Genomic DNA, 13,934 nt, shown 5'->3' with positions numbered 1-13,934 from the left:
AGTTGGTGGCATCACAATTCCAGGCTTCAAGCTCTATTACAAAGCCGTCATCATCAAGATAGTATGGTACTGGCACAGAAACAGACACATAGATCAATGGAATAGAATAGAGAGCCCAGAAATAGACCCTCAACTCTGTGGTCAACAAATCTTCAACAAAGCAGGAAAGAATATCCAGTGGAAAAAAGTCTGTTCAACAAATGGTGCTGGGAAAATTGGACAGCCACATGCAGAAAAATGAAATTGGACCATTTCCTTACACCACACACGAAAATAGACTCAAAATGGACGAAGGACCTGAATGTGAGAAAGGAATCCATCAAAATCCTGAGAAGAACACAGGCAGCAGCCTCTTGGGCCTCAGCCACAGCAACGTCTTCCTAGGAACATCACCAAAGGCAAGGGAAGCAAGGGCAAAATGAACTATTGGAATTTCATCAAGATTAAAAGCTTTTGCACAGCAAAGGAAACAGTTAACAAAACCAAAAGACAGCTGACAGAATGGGAGAAGATATTCGCAAACGACATATCAGATCAAAACCACAATGAGATACCACCTCACACCAATCAGAATGGCTAAAATTAACAAGTCAGGAAATGACAGATGCTGGCGAGGATGCGGAGAAAGGGGAGCCCTCCTACACTGTTGGTGGGAATGCAAGCTGGTGCAGCCACTCTGGAAAACAGTATGGATGTTCCTCAAAAAGTTGAAAACAGAGCTACCCTATGACCCAGCAATTGCACTACTGGGTATTTACCCTAGTGATCTGAAGGGGCATGTGTACTCGAATGTTCATAGCAGCAATGTCCGCAATAGCCAAACTATGGAAAGAACCTAGATGTCCATCAACAGATGAATGGATAAAGAAGAGCTGTGTATTTACACAATGGACTACTATCAGCCATCAAAAGAAATCTTGCCATTTGCGACAACGTAGATGGAACTAGAGGGTATTATGCTTAGCGAAGTAAGTAAATTGGAGAAAGACAACTATCATATGATCTTCCTGATATGAGGAAGTGGAGATGCAACGTGGGGGGCTTGGGGGGTAGGAAAAGAATAAATGAAACAAGATGGGATCAGGAGGGAGACAAACCATAAAAGACTCTTAATCTCACAAAACAAACTGAGGGTTGCTGGGGGGAGGGGGTTTGGGAGAAGGGGGTGGGATTATGGACATAAAACCATAAGTGACTCTTAGAAAGGCAGGCAGATAGAGAGAGAGAGGAGAAAGTAGGCTCCCTGTTGAGCAGAGAGCGCAAAGCAGGTCTTGATCCCAAGACCCTGAGATCATGACCTGAGTCGAAGGCAGAGGCTTTAATCCACTGAGCCACCCAGGCGTCCCGCCAATTTTGATTTCTATCACTAAAGTCAGACACCACCTTTAAACAACTTACAGGGAACTGCCAGTGAGTACACTATGGTCTCTGAAAAGCATAGAGTATAGCAGTAGTATGTAGTAATTTAGAATAGAAAGTGTTAATGAAAAGTTACTCTGTGCTTCAGGTTAATAGGACATGTTTCAGTACTACTGGTAATTGGCTTTAAAAATGTATTCCTTTGTTCCTTAAGTAATCAATACAAATAGAAAGTGAAGGAAATGTTCTTAGCCAGAAGCAGAACTAGGTTAATACAGAGTGTTTCCAGGGTTAAAAATAAAATAATCTTTTTTATAGAGGTGGCAGTATTGATTTTATATATACATTCCATTTTGATTCCATTATACAAATGCAAAAAACAATTTTTCCTCTCTTTCAGTGATGCCATAGCATAGTGTTGGCAAATTGCATTTATTTAGTGTATGCTTTCCAGGAAATTGTTTTGGTTTGGGAGAACATGGTAGAATGAACTTAGGAAGATGCCTAGAAAATAAAGGAGCAAGTAAGATGTAATAACTCTTTAAATAACTCTCTGATATATCAAAGAATTTATTTTATGATGCTTTATTGGTGAATCTTGGATCAGCAACTTCAAAGGATAGGGAAGCAGGTTTAGAATCAGTATAGAGGTGGGGCGCCTGCTCTCTGCTCGGCAGGGAGCCTGCTTCCTCCTCTCTATCTATGCCTGCCTCTCTGCCTACTTGTGATCTCTGTCTGTCAAATAAATAAATAAAATCTTTAAAAAAAAAAAAAAAGAATCAGTATAGAGGAGACTTAAAAATCTCTCTGCCCTGTATTGGAAGTAGATACCTGATAGTAAGTGAGCACCTCATTACAGAAGGTACTCAAGCAGAGCTTAAATGATATTAAAGTTGTGGCAGAAGAAATTATTGTGTAGTGTGGAGGTTTCATTAATAAGATTTACTGAGTCAGATTTATAACATTTGTTCAAAGTCATTCAGCGAAAATAGTGTTTTGCTATTAAGAATTAAGGTCTTAGAATCCTGGTGTCCAATTTATTTTGTATTTTCTTTTGGCTATCATGTCAAAATCCTGATTCACATGGGTAAGTTGTTATAAATAGTAACTTTAAAAAAATAGCTTATCCTGTTATTTTAGGATTTTCCTCAGCTAAACAGAAGTAGAAGTAGCACAGGAAGCTTTATTTTAACCAGAAAATGCCCCTAACCCAATATTTTTAGATTTTAAGTTTTGGAGTATTTATTGGCATAAGCTAAAGTATTTGTGGTCTCAACATCATCATGTTAAAATTTAGTATTGCATAATTTGAAGCGTTAAGAAAACCAGGAGAAAAAAAAACCCCAGGAGATATAAATTAAGAATGTACATGGAGGCACCTAGATGGCTCAGTTTGTTCATTGTCTCTTGATTTCGACTCAGGTCCTAATCTCACTTGAGATTGAGCTCCACACTGGGTGTGGAGCCTGCTTAACATTCTCTCTCTGCCCCTCCTTCCTCCTCTCTTAAAAAAAGGTATGTAAACGAGTAGGAAAGATTTTGTGAAGATCAGTGTTGAATTTGTGATAAGATCTTGTTTATCTTATTTGATTTTAAAAAGGAGCAAATGATTTCATAGCGTTTTCCTCCCTTTTACTGGGTTAAATAGGAATTACTACGCATTCAACAGCTTTTTTTGGGTCAAGTAACAGTGTAAAAACTTAAACTCCTACCAAATCATCCCTGCATGGCAAGATTATTAGAGTGGTTAATTTTTTTTTCCCAAGATTTTATTTATTCAGTACCTGGGTGGCTCAGTTGGCTAAGCATCTGCCTTTGGCTCAGGTCATGATCCCAGGGTCCTGGGATCAAGTCCCACATTGGGCTCCCTGCTCCGTGGGGAGGCTGCCTATCCTTCTTGTTCCTTATTCCTCCCTCCACTTGTTCTCTCTCTCTCAAATAAATAAATATAATCTTTCTAAAAAGTTTTTATTTATTTAATAAATTAAAAATATTTTATTTATTTGAGAAAGAGAATAAGTAAGGGGAAGGGCAGATGGAGAGGGAGAAGCAGGCTCCCCCGGAAGAGAGCCCAATGCAGGGCTTGATCCCAGAACCCCAGGATCATGATATGACCCAAAGGCATACACTTAACCTACTGTGCCACCTACTGCGCCACCTAGGCGCCCCTAGAGTGGTTAATTATTTTTAAATAAAGTTCATTTAAAGCTGAACTGTGTTTAATATATTATCTTTTCAATGGTTAGAGAAATTTATTTGTAATGTGTTTTGCAGCTGGGCAGAACATAAGACAAAAGGCTTGTCCTGCAAGCCTTTTGAAACATCTTTGAAATACCTTGTGTTTCAATATACTCTGTTGAATCAGTTAATGAATAATGTATGTTCTTAATCTGTTTGCTCCACAGAAGTGTAGTTTTAGGCAGTGTATATAGTTAAGGTCAAGGAAAGAAAGTGGCAAAGTACTAAAGTTTGGCAGGAGGTGCCTTTTCCAGTCAGCGCTTCCAGTCAGCGACTAGAGAAGAATTAGGCACAAACAAGTCAGCTGCAAAAGACTAGAAGCAGGGGACAACAGTTGAAAAGGACTGCTGCCACGAGCAACTCCACAGTCTCACTTTTATTGGATAGAAAACAATAGCCAACAGAAGGATTGATGAAGGTCAAACGTTAATCCCGCCTTGCAGACAAGCAAGAAGGAGGTTAAAGTTTATAGTTAAGCAAGCACATTCAAAGGACTCATCTAACTAACAACGGGCGCTTCTGGGAAGAGAAAGGAGTGATAACGGATAAGGGAAGCAGGCGGTTTTCGTTCCACCCTGAGCTGACTGGGCCTTCCTGGGTGCTCAGCTTCCCTGAAGTAGGTGGCGCTCCGCCCTGGGCAGGCGGGGCATCCAGGCTGCACGGCTTGTGTGAAGGGGCGGCCTTCCGCCCAGCTGCCCAGCTTCCTCCCAGCTGCCCAGCTTCAGGGTCGTATATCGTCCTTCTCCCCAAAGACCTGTTGCCAGTATATGTATTTCTTAAGGCCATATCTAAATGTGCTTGGTAACTAGTAAAATCCTCCAGGGGTTACAGTTTAAGTAACAAATTGTTCTGAGGGGCAGCAGCAAGGAGGAGCTTGCTTGTATTGTGGTTATGGAAGGATGGTGTCACAGGTGTTCTCTGCCTTTTCTTGGTATCTTTTGGCTAGTAAGCCTTCTTAACCAAACATGCTATTGAGATTCCATACCTAGTGGCTCTCTACATATGGTATAGATACAAGGCAATATTCCTGTAATGTAGGTTAATTCTTAAATTAATAGTTATCTGGTTGTAGAAAGAAAATATATTTATTTTCTACAGACTTCCAGGTTATTCCATTTAATTGTTGGTAACTGGTATTGGAAAAACAAAACGTAAGTATATGCCCTCACACAGCTGTGACAGCCTGGCAGACTAAGAGGCCATGTTGCCATTTTTTTTCCAGCATTAAAAGAGGATTCACAGAAGCTCAAACACCTTGAAGTGGAAAGCAGTCCATTGCCAACTTCTCGTCCCAACGTTGATGTCAACATCAACAACCAGGTATTCATTTCTCCTTCATATACCTGCACACATCTCCAGACCTCCTAGAAATCCCTGCTTTTTCCAAAGCTGATACTTTCTCTTTTCTTTTTCTGGGGAATGTATGTGTGCTGACTTCTTTCAGACATATTTCAAAGGCACAATTCTTGGATGTTCGGGAGGAAAGGAGGAAATTCGGGCAGTGATAGGAACTGTGAGGTCATCTCCTGAGTGTTTTCCAATAGGTATGCAAAGAGTTGTGGCTGTTTTAAACTTACTGTTTTGATTTAGCCCATTCTTTTTCTAATTCTGTTCAATAGGTACTGATGTAGTTGAAGATGACAGCTTTTTTAAAATTACAGAAGGATTTGAGACAGTTGGGTGGCTCAGTTGGTTGAGCATCTGACTCGTGGTTTCAGCTCAGGTCATGATCTCAGAGTCCTGGGATCAGCCCTGCACTAAGTGGGGAGTCTGCTTGAGATTCTCTCCTCTGCCCCAGTCCCTTGCCTCTGCCTCCATGCCCCGTGTGCACACTCTCTATCTCTCTCTCACTCAAATAAATAAAAATAAAATTGCAGAAGGGTTTGTTTGAAAAGTAGCTGCTCTGTCATATAAATAGGAAGAGAATGGAACTTGAGATGCTTCAGCTTTGTCCTTCATAACTTTCACCACCCTGTGCCCTTCGAATTTTAGGTGTGGGGTGGGGGGGTGCATACCAATTTAACCAATTAAACTTCAGTTAATTGCTTGAGTGTAATTTAAAATTTTTCTTAAATAGCTTAAAGGAATAATTAAAGGATAAAAATTATTCATTTTAATCTGCTACTAGATGTCCCTACTAAGTGGAAGAGTAAATTTTAGATAATGATCTAGAGACACCCTTTTTTTTCCCCTATATATAGACAACAGATAACATGGATATGTTGAATGAATTTTGTTTTGATTTTAAAGAGGAAAGGGGACCAGCTGGTTTGCAGTGTTGTTTCATCCTTGGATAACTAACTGGAATTTCTTCGGAGGCCACTGTGATGTAAAGAGTGATTATCTTCTTTCTTGCCATTTTTCAAACTATCCTTTTGAATCGAGGGTTTTTTTTTTTCTTTTTCTAATATGTTTTTGCTTAGCAATGTCTTTTAGAAGCTGATTAAATTTCAGACTTTGATTTTCTTTTTTTAAGATTTTAGTTATTTGTCAGAGAGAGTGAAATAGCACAAGCAGGGAAGTGGCAGGCAGAGGGAGAAGCAGCTCCCTGCTGAGCAAGGAGCCTGGTGTAGAACTTGATCCCAGGACCTGAGCCCAAGGCAGACACTTAGCCAACGTGCCACCCAGGCATCCCGACTTTCATTTTCATGACCCCTCAATATTTTTCAATTGTATTTGTGTGTTTGGTTTCATATTCTCAGTTGTTTTACTATCTCTGTAAGTAGAGGAATACGGGGTCAGAAGCAAAAGAGTTAATTGAAAGCTTTAGATGGAAGTTTTAGATGGTTAGAAACTAATGAGGGAAAAATGTAATGGAGGACTGGAATAATCCTAAAGGAGAATGTGACTGGTGAATCTTGGTGGGCATAGGGTGGGGGAAGAGGAGTGATTGTTACACTGGAAGGGAGTTCATGGACGTGTTTCTTTTGTAAAATTCCCTGCATGTCTCGTTATAATATAACTGAGGCTCCAAAGCAGAGGACCTATTCAGTTATTATTCTTGAAGCCTTGAAAAAAGAGGAGTGTGTAGGGGGGTTTAGTGTAGGAAAGGGAGTGTTAAGAGTGGCTTTTAGGTAAAGGACAGTGTGCCATCAAGAAACAGTCTGGGGTTCACATAGCTAGGAGAAATATTAGCTAATATTTAGTGAGAGCTTATTCAATGGCAGGCAGGAACAACAAGAAAGACCTCAGTGTTGTACTAAAAACTAGGAGACATCTGATCACCTTACCATATGTCTTTAGAACTAGAGTGTTGTATAAAAGTTGATTCATATTTTATTTATATGACACATTTTTAATCCAGTCTGATTTCTCTACCTCTATAATCAATAGTTCATGTTTGCTTGGGGAATACAAATTAATCTGAATAATCAGCTTTACTAACTAAAGTAATTTTAGGATGAAAAACTTGTAAATAAAATATATTGTTCTAAAGCAAAGTATTAGTTTTGGATGATCAGCTCTAAGAATTGTATTACTAAGAAGCTTTAAGCCATGTTAGGTTCAGACTAGCACTACTGGCAGTAGAGCTGACTTCAAATTCATGTCTTTAGAACCCATTTTAAAGGGATCTCATGCCATGTGAGACCTGTGTTACCCCGGGTTGATGCAGTCATTTGATTTCCAATACACTGTTGATTCAGCTTTACCAACGTGTTTGCTGTTTACTTTTTTATAAGATAAACTAATGAGGGGCACCTGGGTGGTTCAGTCTGTCAGGCATCTGCCTTGGGCTCAGGTCATGATCTCAGGGTCCTAGGATTGAGCCCTGTATTGGGCTCCCTGCTCAGTGGGGAGTCTACTTCTCCCTCTGCCCCTCATCTTGCTCCTGCTCTCTCTAATAAATAAATAAAATAAATAAATAAATTAAATAAATAAATAAATAAATAAATAAATATACACCTTTGTGTGTATTTAGTAACAATATAAGGTAAACTAATCTTCTAAAGCAGAATTCTTAACTTGCAGATCATGGATCTATTCATGAATAATTATGAGAAGGGCCTTAAACTCTGAAATTGAGTATATATTCTTTGTTATTTTTTTTAAGATTTTGTTTATTTATTTGACAGCACAAGTAAGTAGAGCAGCAGGCAGAGGGAGAGGGAAAAGCAGACCCTCTCTCTGATGAGCAGGGAGCCCAATGCAGGACTTTATCCCCGGACCCTGAGATTAAGACCAGAGCTGAAGGCAGATAGTTAACTGACTGAGCCACCCAGGTGCCCCTTGAATACATATACTTGTCATTGATTCATTTATATATTTTTTCTGAAAAGTAGATCCTTATTTTGTTAAATTCTCAAAAGGGTCCATGACTCAAAAAAAGAATGAACCATCACCAACCTTAAAACAACTCATTGAATCTCTCCAAGGTACTAAAAAGAACTTTACTTTGGTTAAAAGGTTCATGTAAATATTTTTTAATCCAATCATTTCAGTGTTGGATCTCTCAAAATTAGGACCTCTTATAAGAATGTACCCTGTTTCTTGTAGGTTTTACTGTTTACACTATTCACCTTGGTTGTTTGACTAAGTGCCCTTCTGATAGATGTTCACATTTCCCAGTCAAGATTGTTTTAAGAGTGCAGGTCTGCATCTGGTGGCATTCTGCCTAGAACGTAGGCAAACTTCAGATCAACTTTAACACCTCTCACCTAAGTTCTCCTGTAAGCTGACTCTGACAGCCAGGATTACTCTCCATTAGAGTTGGAGTAGCCATAGTCATTTCAGTTCAGGTCTCATTTGGGGTATTTAGGAATCAGGGTGTCCTTTTAATGCTTTTGGTCATCTGTTTGCCACATTTTGGGCATTCAAGGCAGTCATATCAGCAGCATAGTAACTGGCTGACACTGAAATTATGTGCTATAATAAAATAAAGTGAAAATATTTTAAAGCTGTTAAACTCAACTTGTATTTCAGTAATTTTTTTATGTACTCATACATCATAATTGTAGAAAATAGATTTAAAGAAGTAGGAAATTTTAAATCTTCATTATTCACTACTAAGAGATAACTACAGTTAACATTTTTTTTAAAGATTTTATTTATTTATTTGATGGACAGAGACCACAAGTAGGCAGAGAGGCAGGCAGAGAGAGAGGAAGAAGCAGGCTCCCTGCTGAGCAGAGAGACCAATGCGGGGCTCGATCCCAGGACCCTGAGATCATGACCTGAGCCGAAGGCAGAGGCTTAACCCACTGAGACACCCAGGCGCCCTGACACTGTGTTTTAAAACAAATCAATTATAAATGATGTTCTTTATTTTGAGGACATATTATAGGCAGTAGTTAACTTGCGTCATCACTGTATTTACTCAGTTACCTGTTGAACGTTTAGATTATTGCTAGTTTTCACTGTCATCATCAGTGCTGTGACAAACAACCTTCTAAATAAATATCTGCCATCATCTGAGTATTTTCCTGGGAAGGAAGTAGTAGGTTAAAGTACAGGCAATTTTAAAGCCTTTATGCTTTTGCAAAAATTGAAAGATGGTAACAATTTATACTTTTACATGTGATATGTGTGTCAATTACTTTTTTTTAAACTTTTATTTATTTATGACTGAGAGAGCGAGAGAGGGAACACAAGCATGGGGGAGTTGGATAGGGAGAAGCTGGCTCCCCACTGATCAGGAGCCTGATAATGGGCCTCAATCCCAGGACCCTGAGATCATGACCTGAGCCAAAGGCAGAATGCTTTACAACTGAGCCACCCAGACGCCCCTGTGTGTTGAATTCTTGTTTATGTTTGGAATAAAAACAGAAAAAGAAATCTCTGCTTATGTCAAGAGGCAGGTTGCTCTGAGAATCCTATAATGTCAATATAAACAATTAAGTAATTTCAACTCTGAAACACAATTGACTCTGAAAAGAAAATGTCAAAAGTATTTGAATTAGCCATGATTTTTCTTTATCGAGATATAATTGACAAATAAAATTGTAATATATTTAAGGAATACAACACGATGATTTGATACACATATACATTGTGAAATGATTTCTACAGTTGAATTAATATACCTGTTACCTCATATAGTTACCTTTTTGGTTTCTTTTGTCTTTTGGTGAGATGTATTCTCACCAAATTCTCAAAAGGGTCTACTCTCTAAACAAATTTCAAGTATATGGAACAGATGATTAGCTATAGCCACCATGCTATATATTAGGTCCTCAGAATTTAATTCATGTTATAACTGGAAATTTGTACCTTTTTACCAGGCTTTACCTATTCCCCACCCATGGCAACCACCATTCTACTTTCTGTTTCTGAGTTGGATTTTTTTTTGTTTATTAATTTGCACATGTAAGTAATACCATGCGGTATTTGCCATTCTCTGACTTGTTTCACTTAGCATAATGCCCTCCAGCTTGATCCATGCTGTTGTAAATGGCAGAGTTTCCTTCTTTTTTTAAATTGAAGTATAGTTGACATGCAATCTTACATTAGTTTCAAATGTATGGCAGTGATTCTATAATTACATGCATTATGAAATGCTCACCATAAGTGTAGTTACTGTCACAGTATAAAGTCATTACAATATTTGACTATGCTCCCTATGCTAAGATTTCCTTGCTTTTAAAGGTCAATAATGTTCTATGTAAACATTTACATTCACCACATTTTTGATCCATCATCCTTCCATGGATGTTTATGTTGTTTCCATATCTTGGCTACTGCACATAATACTGTAGTGAACATGGGAGGGCAGAAGTCTCTTCAGAATTGTAATTTTGTTTCCTTTGAATATATGCCCAGAAGTGGGATTGCTGGATTATACCATATGAACTACCTATAATTAAAAAAGGAACTTTTTTTAGGGACTAAAGGACTTTTTTTAGGGACTTCCTGCAATTAATAGGAATCATTCTCAAGACTAGGCAGTCACGAGTTTAGTCCAAAGCATTGGTTCTTAGAGTTTTATGTGTATTAGAATCACATATGGAAGCTCCTTCAACATTCAGATTTTAGGGTCCCACACACAGGCAGATGTGTGGAAACCACACTGAGAAACACCAAATCAGAATAAGCACATTAATTAAATCTTTCAAATCTGAAAGAACAGCATAGTGTGTAATCCCATACATAGCAGCTAATCTGTTTTACGGAACAAAAGCTGTGTCTAAGACTAAGAAAATGTTTAGAATGAGTTTGTTGTTTAGACCAGCCTTAAATATTAAGCACAGTAATAATAGTGATAACGTGTTGTTGTTGTTGCCACTCAAGTTAAGTATCATTTGTAATGCAGATAATTTAAAGTACTTTTTTTTTTTAAGAAGGCTCCATGCCAAGCATGGAGCCCAGTGTGGGTCTTAAACTCACCATCAGAAATGAGATCAAGAGCCATATGTTTAACCAAGTGAGCCATCCAGGAGCCCTTAACCTTCTTAATTTGCTTCGTTCCATTTATTGCTTTTCATAATGGTTTATTTATAATGTTTTCATTGTGACCTTCACTGACTGGACTTGGGCTTTGTTCTGTTATTTTCGTAGTCTATACTTGAGAGGGACTGTTTGTGGCTAAGAAACATAATTCTAAACAAAATCATCTACTGGTCACAGCTCCAGAATTGCAGTGATTAGCCTGTGTAGGGCCTAACCTAAAATCAGTTGAATTACAGCAGACCGCTCATGTTTTCCATGTACAATTTCATTCAAGCATTTGTCCTGAATGATGTAGTTAAGTTACTCAGTTGCTTTAAAGACAGGAAATTGGACTTGATGATTTCTTGAGACCCCTACCAATTCATATTTCATGAAATCATTCTCTATTGTGCCTTAGTTTGAAACTGCATGTAAGAGGTGACTATTCTTGGACTAGGACATGACTATTTAAGACACGTGATTTCCTGGTTGTCTGAATATGAACTTTCATCGGAACCTTTCCTATTTCCATATAACTATAGTACATCAGAGTTGCTTATAGTATATTTTTAATATCTAGGAGGAGGTGGTGAAGTTGACTGAGAAATGTCTTAATAATGCCATTGAGAGCCCAGGATTGAATGCCAGAAGAGTTCCTCCTGACTTGAAGAGTAATATTTTGAAGGCTCAGGTAGAAGCAGTGCATAAGGTAAGCTGCCTTTATTTATTTACTTATTTATTTATTATTATTTATTTATTATTTATTTTCTTTCTTTTTCTTTTTTTTTTAATTATTTTTATTAACATATAATGTATTATTTGCCCCAGGGTATAGGTCTGTGAATCATCAGGCTGACACATTTCACAGCACTCACCATAGCACATACCCTTCCCAGTGTCCATAATGGTAAGCTGTCTTTAATGGGGATAGTCATGATGAAGGGAAAAGAACAGCAGAGAGACCCAAAGACACGACCTAGCTAGTGATTAGAGATAGAGAGTAGTACCCATACACATGCTCAAGATGGCAGAATGCCTTCCTGAGACTCAGTAGAAGCTAGATTAAGAGGGGACAGTCATGGGATAAAAAGTTGAAAGTAAAGACCCTCTAGGGCATAAGACGTTCTTTTTTCTTTTTAAGTCAAATTCCTATAGAAGTGATTCTCTAATCTTTGCCACTTTTATAGCCAGAAAATGTAATGACTTTGAGTTTCTTATCAACACTAAGTCTGTGGTTTTAGGTTTTTCTTTAGCAATCTGCTATTCCCCACCACCCATCTGCCCTCAGTTTGGCAGAGTTATGTGTCACAAGAGTGACAGTTACAAGGTGAAGGAGTTGGCTGTGGCATTGTGAAGGATGCAGTGGGGAAGGACCAGTCCCCATGAAGTTTATGGCATCCATCTTCTCCAAAGTCAGTTTTTCCTTGGTGCTCCCTAACTTTCAGACTTACCCTCCATAGTAAAATCAGAGCAGAATTCCTTCTCACTAAATCACATTATCAACTAGAATTTTGAAATACCCTGTTGTTGAGAAGATGCACTTTATCCACTCTGTCCCCAAGCACAAGCCTTAAAGGGAACTTGAGATGAATTGCAGAATATTATTCATGCGTTAGTTACCTATCCTCTCCCCACGAGTATAAACCTAAGGCATAATATTTGCCTGTAAAAGTAAATGTAAAATATGACAGTACAGGCTCTGGAATCAAACAACTTGAATTTGAACCCCATTTCAAGTCTACCACAAACTAGTGTTGTGAGTTGGCAAGTTAGTTTCTCTGAGCCTCAGTTTAATTATGTTTAAAAAAGGATATTGGGGGGCACCTGGGTGGCTCAGTGGGTTAAGCCGCTGCCTTTGGCTCAGGTCATGATCTCGGGGTCCTAGGATCGAGTCCCGCATCGGGCTCTCTGCTCAGCAGGGAGCCTGCTTCCCTCTCTCTTTCTGCCTGCCTCTCTGTCTACCTGTGATCTCTCTCTGTCAAATAAATAAATAAAATCTTTAAAAAAAAAAAAAAAGGATATTGGTAGTACCTACCGGTGGTTTACAAGGATAAGATAATATAATGTAAAGGACATGGAACATAAAGAGCATTTAATTAAGTGTTGAAATCCCCAATGTTGAAGCTGCATGTTGTATTAGCAGTAGTAATTGTTGTCACTGCCTTACATTTCATTTACAGTTTTGGATTTTTCTTGACTTGAGCAAGAAAAAAATAACTTGAATGACCCTAAAATAAGGAGATTTTATTTTATAGTTAGAAACCTTCCCATGAAGAAAAATCAAGGACCTGATGCCTTCATTGTTGAAATCTACTGAGCTTTTAAGGAAGAAATAAGAGTTCCACACTAACTCTTTCAGAAAATAGAAGAGGAGGGAGCACTTCCCACCTCATTTACTGATACTAGTATTACCCTAGTACCAAAGCCAGACAAAGATTTTATATGAAAAGAAACCATAGACCAATACACCTCTTGTACATAGATTCAAAAATCTTTAACAAAATAGACAAAGTAGCATTTACCTCAGGAAAAAAAGTTGATTTATCCTTCAAAAACCACTACAGTTCACCAAATTAAAAAGTAAATTATCTTGGGGCGCCTGGGTGGCTCAGTGGGTTAAAGCCTCTGCCTTCGGCTCAGGTCATGATTTCAGGGTCCTGGGATCGAGCCCCACATCGGGCTCTCCTCTCAGTGGGGAGCCTGCTTCGTCCTCTCTCTCTCTGCCTGCCTCTCTGCCTACTTGTGATCTCTGGCTGTCAAATAAATAAATAAAATCTTTAAAAAAAAAAGTAAATTATCTCAATTCATATGGAAAAGGCATTTCACAGAAATCAGTACACATTTGTGATAAATGCTCACAGCAAACTAGAAACAGAAGAGAGCTTCTTTTCTTTTCTTTTTTTTTTTTTTTAAGATTTTATTTATTTATTTGACAGACAGAAATCACAAGTAGGCAGAGAGGCAGGCAGAGGGAG

At 38.4% G+C, this 13,934-nt stretch overlaps 1 protein-coding gene across 7 annotated transcripts in view; it reads left to right on the top strand.

Moving 5' to 3' along the window:
• EPB41L5 (erythrocyte membrane protein band 4.1 like 5) overlaps positions 1 to 13,934 on the top strand; it is a 146,524-nt gene that overhangs the window by 112,605 nt on the left and 19,985 nt on the right. For all 7 annotated transcript variants that reach the window (XM_082689834.1, XM_082689836.1, XM_082689835.1 and 4 more), the window contains exons 18-19: positions 4,820 to 4,917; positions 11,540 to 11,668. In XM_082689834.1, coding sequence (XP_082545960.1) covers positions 4,820 to 4,917; positions 11,540 to 11,668 — 227 coding nt within the window. The remainder of the gene's footprint in view (positions 1 to 4,819; positions 4,918 to 11,539; positions 11,669 to 13,934) is intronic.

Source organism: Mustela nivalis (genome assembly GCF_964662115.1).
Source record: "Mustela nivalis genome assembly, chromosome: 11".
NCBI classification, from domain to species: domain Eukaryota; kingdom Metazoa; phylum Chordata; class Mammalia; order Carnivora; family Mustelidae; genus Mustela; species Mustela nivalis.
The sequence above is the reverse complement of the archived record's forward strand: the minus strand, read 5'-3'. Positions and strand labels throughout refer to the sequence as shown.